The sequence below is a fragment of the Aptenodytes forsteri genome, unplaced genomic scaffold, assembly GCF_000699145.1.
Source record: "Aptenodytes forsteri isolate BGI_AS27 unplaced genomic scaffold, ASM69914v1 Scaffold550, whole genome shotgun sequence".
NCBI classification, from domain to species: Eukaryota; Metazoa; Chordata; class Aves; order Sphenisciformes; family Spheniscidae; genus Aptenodytes; species Aptenodytes forsteri.
The window spans coordinates 1,028,228-1,038,249 of record NW_008795689.1 but is presented as its reverse complement, the minus strand read 5'-3'; the positions used below and the strand labels follow the sequence as shown (position 1 = coordinate 1,038,249).

At 53.2% G+C, this 10,022-nt stretch overlaps 2 protein-coding genes across 3 annotated transcripts in view; both read right to left on the bottom strand.

Annotated features, from left to right (window-relative positions):
* TFIP11 (tuftelin interacting protein 11) overlaps nt 1-1,002 on the bottom strand; it is a 10,352-nt gene extending 9,350 nt beyond the window's left edge. Inside the window, exon 1 of the mRNA XM_009282828.1 lies at nt 956-1,002. Coding sequence (XP_009281103.1) covers nt 956-1,002 — 47 coding nt within the window. The remainder of the gene's footprint in view (nt 1-955) is intronic.
* On the bottom strand, nt 13-9,587 carry TPST2 (tyrosylprotein sulfotransferase 2). Of its 2 annotated transcripts, XM_009282810.2 has the most exons (6): nt 9,517-9,587; nt 5,543-6,450; nt 3,652-3,850; nt 2,273-2,323; nt 1,132-1,180; nt 13-371 (listed from the first exon to the last, which is right to left on the bottom strand). In XM_009282810.2, exons 2-5 carry the CDS (start codon nt 6,376-6,378, stop codon nt 1,151-1,153), a joined length of 1,116 nt encoding a protein of 371 aa, XP_009281085.1. In that variant the 5' UTR covers nt 6,379-6,450; nt 9,517-9,587; the 3' UTR covers nt 13-371; nt 1,132-1,150. The 2 variants fall into 2 exon arrangements, with proteins under 2 accessions (XP_009281085.1, XP_009281086.1); XM_009282811.1 differs by lacking the exons at nt 13-371; nt 1,132-1,180; nt 2,273-2,323 and adding an exon at nt 2,451-2,509.
* Between the last annotated feature and the right edge of the window lie 435 nt (nt 9,588-10,022).

Sequence of the window (10,022 nt, the reverse complement as noted above, 5' to 3'; positions counted from 1 at the left end):
GGGTGTTGTCACTGGCACGACAAAGGCTCTACAAGGCCAGGGGTTCTGACCCCCGAATTAGAGAACAGCGTTACAAGACATTTAAACGCGATTTAACGAGTCCTCCGGCCACGGCGTACAAAATCCCTTCCCGACGCCCCCGTCGAGAATGAATTTCCACAGATGCTTTCACCACGGAGCGTTGGGAAAAGGCAGACGACGGGGATCCGACGTGCAAAACGTTTGGCCTTTGCAAATAAATGCAAATACATTCCTCGTATAGCAGTCATTTTGGCAATAGTATTAGCAAGCAATATGCTTGGATAACCGATTTCCACTGGTGCCATTGCAAACTCTTCCTTGTTGGACAACAAAAGGCCATTTGCAGCATTCTGGAAGAAAGAAACACACGGACTCAGGAGCAGGATCCAGTCACGCCGGCACAGCAGGCGCCCGACTAATGGTTTTAAAGCAGCCGCAATACAAAAAACAGTTGGAAAGAAACCAAGTCCCAGCTCCCAGGATGACGGGCACACAACTTCTACTCTCACTCAACGCTTCTGATTTTCTTTTTTTAGCACAATATACTGCTTTTACATAGAAACTAGTTTTTAAAGGGTCATTTGTAGTAAGAAAAATGACATTTTATGTTTTAGCGTGGCGGCTAGCTGAAGAGAGAGATGGAAAAACATCTAACATATCAACAGTTGTATCTGGAGCAGAAGCCCAGGGTAGCAGCTTTGTTTTTTCAAACTGACAGCAGATGTGACTGCTTTATCTTCCCTTCCACGGGTCCACGGCACATCCTAGAAGACAGCTGGGGAGCAGCTCAGCTCATCTACACATTTCCACATCCCGTTTCAATGCTCTCCGCAGGGACAGTCGGTAATAACTCTCCCAAGCGGCTGATTTAGATTTTGCTGAAGTAAGCATGTTTTCAGAGCTCAGAAAAAGAATTTCCGACAAATCGTCTCACATAACGGTATTGTTCTGAAAACCTAGAGCAACTGTGAAGGAGATCATTTGCGTAACGAGCGTGCCTGGAGCAGCCTGGCTAATCCACAGGCACAAGAAATTACACAAGCAAAATGCTAACCCTGGAGCAATGCAGGCAGATTTGCCTGAGTCCCAAAATGATGTACGAGGTCTTACCTGGAAATCATTAATTTTCCTAGTGAGACGATGATGTGTTCTGAGTCACCTAGAATAACCCGGAAACAGAAGGGTCAGCTTTAAGCTACCATCTGCAACTCAAAACATTCCCGCTGTGTTTCCAGAAGCAAGAAAAGGAAATGTTTAGGACACAGAAAGCAGCACGAGGGCAGAGAACCAGCAGCCAGGAGACGCTGCCACGAGACTGCAGCCTCTTGCTTCGCTACCCTTCACGCAACACGAACCACCCGGGGCGGCCGTCTGGGAATCGCCAGCCACACCTCTTGCAGTGAAAGCCACCACACACTCGCTTCACCAGCAGCCCTGCTTCCTCAGTCCAGGACTGGGCTCTGCATCTTCTCGCCCGACACTGGCGACGCAGCTCAATCCCCCCTGCTTTCTTTAGGAGGCCACGTGTTGAGCAGGCAAGACCTGGCACCTTGGATTGAAACATCAACACCAACCTACTGCATCTCCATGCTGTGCAGGTAGCGATTTCCGGAGAGTCAAGAAGTCTTTTTTTTTTTTTTTTTTTTAAGTCTGTATGTACAATGGCTGTTGGACTGCTCTGCATCACAAAAGATGGTTATTAATTGTTTTCAAGCACTGCTCTTTAGGGAGGGAGCCCCATAGTCTACTTTTGACACCTGAACGCAATCACCAAAGTGCAAGAACTAGAAGACCTATCTGTAACCTGCAAATCAGACAAGCCACCCTTCCCTAAGGCAGGCAAGACCCACGGCAACGAAAACTTTAAGAGTTTTGGAACAGAGAGCAAGGTGGGAAGCGCCTTGAAGTCAGAGAATGAAGAGCAAAATTTCTGATGAGTGAACGCAGAACTCCACAGCACAAAACCATACACACGAGCAGACCAGGAAGGAGGTGAGAGAGATGAATGAGCAGGGTCTGAGGAGCACAGAATACACAGGACATCAACAACAGAAGTGTGGAGGGTGGGAGCAGTGATGACTTCTAGCAGGAAGGACAGGCACATCGTCCCCATGGATCGAGGCAGGAGAGCAGGGACGTTTCCCGCAGTCGGCTGCCCAGCCTGCAAATGCCCATAAGAGGGAGCAAGGGACCAGGCACCCAGGATTAACCAAACGGGGCAAAGCCCTCAGAAGGGACATCAGACTCTTACCTGCAGATGACCTTTCAAATTGGCTGGCGTTTTATAATCCCCCTTTAAAACCTATGGAAAAGAGAAAATTGGGAGTGACCCTTCTGGGGCAGTGGCTCTATGAACATCGGCAAGTCCACCTCATTAACTGCGTCCTATGTCCCAGCATACCTGAACCAGCAGAAATACCCTGATGGGCATTTCTTCTACATCGAGGTGCTATACTGGGGCAATAGTGGGAGGTTTCGTCCTTCATGACTGTAAGCAAAGACGGGGAACAGCATCCTGCTGGGGCAGGGAACCGACACAAGCAATTCTCTGCTTCCCCCCTTAGCCTGGGACGGAAGAGTATTTCAGTCTTTACCATCGTGCCAGTTCTCCAAATTCATCCCAGGAAGTACAGAAAGGTCCATGTCAGAGACCCAGGGTCCCTAACCCTGCCCAGGGCAGATGTTCACCCAAATCACCTGTGTCCTAGAACAGCTCTCAGCAAGCAGAGAGCAAGGAGGCGCCGTAAGAGACCAGAGCACTCAGAGCACGGACCAGCTCCAGCTCTTCCGACCTTCTAGGTCAGTGCTGCTACTTGCCTGCCTGCCCACAATCTGCACATAGTACCGCGGGGACTGGTCCCACCCACAGGCGTTCCCCTGCTCCCACCAGTGTGACAAAGCACACCTCGTCCAAGGGCACCGTCACGGGGAACACGTGCAAAGCTGAGGGGGCTGCAGAGTCCAGCCTCAGGTTGGGGAGGAACCCGTCCACCTCAAAGCATGAGAAACTCCCTCTGCTTAGTAACTGCTGTCTGTGGCTTTGCAGCTTCTTCCTCCCAGTTCTGCTCCAGGGACATGAGTCAATATTCTAAAAAAAACCCCTTTTGGTTTTGCCCAAATGCATTATGAGCCTCCACTTGCATTCCCCATGGGAGTGGCTGGTGAGCTACACACGGACACAGCACAGTCTGCGTGTCCTCCTGGGGCCAGACCGGCGTGTCTAGTGCCTACAGCTGTGCACCTAGATAACATCAGCACACACACCAGTAACTCCCACGTCTGGGTTTGAGAGCGGGGCTGGATCAGGGAGGGACAGGGCAGTATCTGCCGCAACAGAAGAAACAAATACCACCACAAAAATCATGGGGAACATCATCAGTTTGAGCCACGCCAGACTCAATCTACCACACACATCTGTTCTGAAATCATCTCAGTGTAACTGCGTGTCTGTCGTTCCCAGTCTCCCGAAAGGAAGAGAGCGTTTGCGTCTCCCCTGCTCTTTTCTGATTGGGTTCAGCAGCCTCTTCTGCTCCAGAGGGCCCTGTGGCTGCAGAGACCCACAGCCCCACGTCAGCGCTCCCTCCCCGCGACCGCCCGGCAGCGCCCCAGGCAGACGGCAGCGACACTCACTCTGTGCGTGTTGTTTACAACTAAGGGGTCGGGGTGGCCGTAGTTGGGTGGGTTGGCGTAGGGGTCGTAACCGAGCCTGGCGAGCATCGGTGCGATGTGGGCCATGTCCTGCAGCACATCCCCCGGGATGTGCCCGATCCACTTAGATAACGCCTCCATGTTCACCGGCTTGATAACCTGGTCTGTTGACCTTTCTATCCTGGGGAAAAATAATAAAGAAAAAAACCAAAACAAGACACTGAGGTCGGATTTCACGCACGTACTGGGCTCAGACAGAAGAGCCTTCAGCTAGGTGCACTGCCACTTCAACATTTTGCTTCCAATGCCCAAGACACGTGTGCAGCACAAACGCTCGTCGCCTGCCGGGTCCGCCTGGGGCAGAGCCGGCGCGAGGCACTGCAGGGCAGCCCCGGGGCAGCCGCTTCCCACTCACAGCCCTGCTCTGGGGCTGCGGATCCTGACAGGGGTTTCCATAGCCCCAGAGGTTGGGTCCCCCTGTACGGGGGGATCCATCCTGCACCGGGGTCGGGGTGTTACCAGGACACCCCTGCTTATTACAGGAAAATAATGAAAGATGTGTTGTCTGTAGCACAGATACACCACATGACCCCACTGAAAATCCAAAAACTTATCTGTTTAGGTAACCTTGGCAAAATTTACTCTGAGCAAATAGTGATGAAAGCCCTGGAGAAACCATTGCTTCAGCCATCAAAGGTGCCAGCACCTCTCTATGCTACACCATAGCTGCCTTCCTGGTCCGCCTGGGCTAAGGGTGCTGGGACGTGCTCCCCATCAGCCATGCTCCCTGCCCTCCAAACCCCGAGGAGCGAGCCCCTCGCAGGTACAGCCCCCCCTCTGCACCCTGTGCTCGGCGGGATGCTGGCCCGGGGCGAGCAGCCGCCTGCTTGACTCGCCTAAGGGCAAACCACACCCCACGCAGCCGGCCCCCCCCCCCGCCTGCTTGACTCCAGCCAAAGGAAACCACACCCCACGCAGCACAGGCGACGCAGCGTCCTAAGAGGGAATGAATGGGCACAGAGGCTGCGGATCCTGAGTCTCGTGAGAACGTCCCACTTACCAACTGCAAAGGCACAGGCAATGCTGCACAGCCTTGTCTGGAAGAGCATCTCACGGCGGAGGGAAGCGGAGCCTGGCCGTACACCCACGTCCGTCCCCGAGAAACGGAGCAGCTGCGTGTCCACAGCTGCCCTCACCACTTGGGCATAAGCAATTTATACAAAGACTGCTTGTATGGTTCCTTTACACCACTGACTAAATTTTGCCAAGTTAGACTTAAGCCTCCATTTAGGAAATAAAGAGCATTAAAAGAGGAGAAGAAGGTGGGAGCAGGCAAGCACCCCCCTAGCACCCAGAGATGGACCCCAGCCAAGGAGGGAGTGCTGGGGTGTGTCTCCACGGAGCAGGTATTTCTTTCATTCTGCAATACCAGCACCAAACCTGGCAAGAATTGCTGCTCACCGCTGAAAGCCATTCATTAGCAGCAAAACTAATTGTGGTAAAGAGGTATTTGAGGATGGGTGGAGAAAAGAGGCATTAAAGAGCCCACGTTTCAGAGCAAGCAGTTCTTTTCAAATTAGAGACCAAAATAATTTCTGCACTGTCAAGACAGATGAATAAAGCAGTCACCTGCTCCTAAAATCCTCGCCTGACAAGCTGCTCTGTTGGGTACAACAGATTGATAGTATTCAAGCCGTCTTCTACTCAGAAACACAAAACCTATTGCAGCAAAACTGGACGTGCTGCCACTTCTGCCCCTGAAAAAGCATGCGTAAACACAAGCGATGCATCTTTGCCCCCAGTTTTAGCCTTGACCTGCTTTGTGTAACGAAAATGCTCCTCGAAAAGCCAGGGCAGGAGCCGAGACACTCACTTGGAAAGCGACACCCCGCCGGGCTTCCCTATCAGCTCCTCGTGGTGCAGCACCGTGTTGCTCCAGGAGATGTCCAGGAACTTCATGATGGCATGCATGGACTGCTCGGGGTGCAGCACCAGCTGCTCATAGTAGACGGGCAGGCATCGGGACCGCCCGATCTCCAAGCACTGGGAGTACATCACCTCGATGGCTTTGTTCCACTTGGTCAGGCAGTCTCGATAGCTGTTCAGGTCGAAGCCCGCGATTGTCACTTTCCGCGTGATCATGGAGTGGACCGAAGCCCGACCGTCTCGAACCATCAGGAGGAATTTGGAATTGGGGAACAGCCTGGACAGGTAGACAGAGGACTTCAGTGTGAAGGGGTCCTTGTTACACAAATACCTGGCTGGCTCGCCATGCTTGGCGATCACTTCCAGTATAAAGGCCTGCATAGCGGCGTCCAAAACTTGGTCCGTCACCCCCGCTTCGTCCAGGCGCATCTTCTCTCGCCCCGATTTGGACCAGGCCTGCCGCATCGCCAGCACGCGGGGGATGATGCGGGTCTCCTCTCCACAGCGCACCTCAGGGTGGGCATCGAGCATGGCCCTCATCAGCGTCGTGCCGCTCCGTGGGACCCCACCAATGAATATCAGGGGCATCTCCTTGCTGTAACGGTACTCGATGTGGTTGGAGTCCATCATGACCAGCTCCTCGTTCTCGGGTCTCATCAGCCTGTGCCTCCTCTCGCTCAGGACCTGCTGGCACTCCAGGACCTGCTGGCCGAGGTGTAGAGTCACCATCAGGGCGACCACCGAGCCCACCACCAGCAACACCCTCCTCATGGTGACCCGCATCCTGTTCTCCTCCACACAGGCTGGTGACCACGCTTCAGCTTTCAGCTAGCAAGTGTTCAACCCAACGGGCATCTGCAAGAGAAACACAGCACGGTCAGAGGAGCAGGAGCCGCAATCCAGCCTGGCGGCACCTCAGCATCCAGCCTGGCTCCTTCAGGATGCTGACACCATCCCAGGCTTTCGTCATCTCTTTCACTTATCAGCAACTTCCAGGCTAGGTGCCTTCTACCCAGGAGGTAATTAAAGTCTGCCTCAGAGCACACCCAAAGAGATTATTTCTGGACTGTTTGCGTACCCAGAATCAGAGGTTTACAGCTGAAGCAAAGCTCCAGGAACGTTTCGGAGAGGAGGGGCCACGCATACCCAGTCAGTCCTTAAAAAAATCTTTACAGAGAGTCTGTTCCATCCCAGATGAAGCCCAAACCCTCCCTGCAGTTCTCCTTCCTTCCAAAACTGAGCTCAGCACACCACCGTCTTCTCACTTCTCTCAGCCACCCATCTCCTTCCTACATTTTCTTTAGTTTCAATGTGCTGTCACAGGGCAGGGGGGAAAGCTGAAATAAGAGAAAAACAAAAGCATCTCATGCACATTTTAAGGGTCTGAGTCAGGAGAAGCGGTTACCCATTAGAATGGAACACTTTGAGAAATTAAACCATCTGAAGGCTAACAGCAACACACAGTGTTAAACGCCCTTCCTCCGGAGACTGACCTTACATAAAAATCCTTGAAGGCTTCATCTGGCATTAAGGCTTTTTGGGTTTTCTGTGTCTCTGCAGGATATCCAGCAGGAAGCCTGCAGTTTCTGCAAGTCCCCTGCTCTGCTGCCCACCCGGGAGGGACTCCTGCGAAACTCCTGCGAATGCTGGCACCGCTTCCCACACCCTCCCCCTTTCTGCTCCATTTGTGAGCACAGGTTTTGCAATCCTCCCCTGGGCTCACCCAGGGATTTCAAGTTCTTTGTGATTATGTGGCTGGGGCAGGAGCTGAATGGAGTGGAAGGAACGGGACGTCCATGCATTTTGTTTTGCTGACAATCCAAAGAACTGCTTCAGAAAAACGTTTTCTCCTCTCGACTCTCTCCATGAAAGAGCACATTTAGCAGTGGCCCGTGCAAAGCCCCTTTGCGGCGGAGAGCGGGCAGGAGAGCCGCCCCAGAGCCAGGCAGCGTCCCTGCCCCTGCCCTACCTGCCAGCACAGGTGGCCCCAGAACCGGCCAGGCGCTCGAGGATTCGCTCCGTTCCCCTTCCAACCCCTGACATCCCGCTCCACCTACCTGCACTGGTGAAGCAGTCAGCTGCTCACCATCCACCCGCTCTGCTTTTATCCACTTCTGCTCAAACCATCGGATTACCACAACACGAAGCGGCAGCGCCTCTCTGCCCACCCAGGCACGCGTTTTTCCATCCCAGCAGCAAAGTAACATCACCACCAAAATTATTTTTGCGGCTCTTTAGCACCATTGTTAACATCGTGGCCAACTGCTTGGTTAACATACCAAGGTTAAACAGTTTCAAATGCATGCCCATATACTATATAAAAGTCAGAAGGTCAAATGCTGGTCCATTTGTTTAGATGTAAATCAGAGGGAACAACAAACAGCTCTGGCATTTATGCAGCACCAAGCCAGAGACAGACCCATTAAAAAGACAAGCGCTCATCTGCTCCATCCTGCTATCTTGATCTGTTTCAGTCATGTAAATATATTCAAATGTTCACTCTAAAAATAATTGCAAATGCTGCAAGACCCACTTCAATGCATTGTAGCCGGAGCAGTCAGGATTTAAGGCCAACTGGAATAATTACAGCTATGCAGACCAAGACAGGCTAATTAGCAGGAAAGACCTGCAGTTTAAAAAGGAGGCTGGGAGCACAGAAGTGCTCTGTTCTTTGCAAAAATGGCTTTACAGTGAGCGTTTCCCACCGAGATGCTCCCAGCAGCTCCAGTCCGAGTGCCGCCGGAGCGGAACAAAGGGACTCACTCATTTTGCTGTGCAAAGCGGGAGGCTGGCTGGGAGCCCGCGGTACCGACCCTGCTCCGGCAGCACCTGGTGGGACAAAGTGCCGTGTCCCTGGGGATCACCCTGCCACCCCGGCCAGGGCAGACACACAGCCCCCACCACTGCCCATCCAACGCCACCAGCACGGGGAAGCTCTCGCTCTGCTGTGGGGCAACAGGAAAGGCAGAGAGGCAGGTGTCGACGGCTGCCATCGAGGAGCACGGCTTCTCCCTTCCTGCTGCAGCACGCCACTGCTCCCACCAGCAGAACAGCCCCACTCTGCTTCCTGCACGGCAGCCACGGGCACCGGGAGGGCTGAAGCAGAACAAACTTCTCCAGTGGGATTACCCCAGTGTACCCAGGCAGGCTGAACAAGCATCCGTGAGTGTGCTTGGCAGCGGTCTGCTGAGCAACTGCAAACAATCCCGGCTTATTTTCAACTGTTCTGTGCAATCCTCCACTAAGAATTCCCCAAAATGTATGGGGCTTATTAGTCTATGAGAGAACAGGGATGGATAATTTCCTCCACAGCAGATATCTGGTGGAAAATGTCATGGCATAATTAGGCAGCACGGCTGTCTGATCAGAGACGACCTTCTAGTCCTTCAGATGCCCAAGCTGGCTCTGAGAGCTTTCCACTCCAGCAGGAATTAGGGAGCTCTCAGGGGCTTCTCTGGCACATCACATCACAGGGACTGAAAACCACTGCAGCTGGTGACGGGGAGTAGAAATCAAAGTGCCAGCAGCTGACCCTGGGCTGAAGCCCCTGAGTGCAGCTCGGACACTGCAGGACAGGGACGGGCTGTGACCCACAGCCAGGGACTCCATCCCCGACTGCGATCAGGGCAAGGCTGGTACCAAAAGCAGAGAGCGTGAGCAAGGATGGGAGCTGGTGGGGAAGTGACAGCAGAGCAGTGACAAACAAGGACACAAGAGGTCCTACAGGCAGAAAGTCTTCCTTATTTTGCATGCTGATCGGACATTAGTATAAACAAAGCTTAAACCGTTTCTTGTCAGCTTGTGAAGGCAATACAATATTAACGGGGCATCAGTGGCGGTGTGCGCAGATGTATTCATCAGCCCACACCCAGCATCACAGGGGAATCAACTGCTCCGGCACTGCCAACCATATGTACTTACCTTCCCCCAGTAAGTTCATTTTGCTGCTAGCCGAGCTTCATGCTGAAACACAGGTGGCCGCGAAAATACCTAATGGGAAAGAAAAGCCACAGTGTTGATTTGCTTATTTATCACAGACACCTGCACACACTGTGACAAGTGATGCTCTCCTCTTTGGCAACTTCCCCTGCCGCACGCACCCCTCCCGCCCACAGCCTCCCTCCGAGCCCAGGGGAAAGGTGGTCCCGGTGGAGCCGGTCATGCTGAAACACAGGTGGCCGCGAAAATACCTAATGGGAAAGAAAAGCCACAGTGTTGATTTGCTTATTTATCACAGACACCTGCACACACTGTGACAAGTGATGCTCTCCTCTTTGGCAACTTCCCCTGCCGCACGCACCCCTCCCGCCCACAGCCTCCCTCCGAGCCCAGGGGAAAGGTGGTCCCGGTGGAGCCGGTGGTCCCGGCTCACAGTCAGTGCTGGCGAAGACGAGGGGCATGCCTGCGCCTCGGGCAAATGCCCTCAG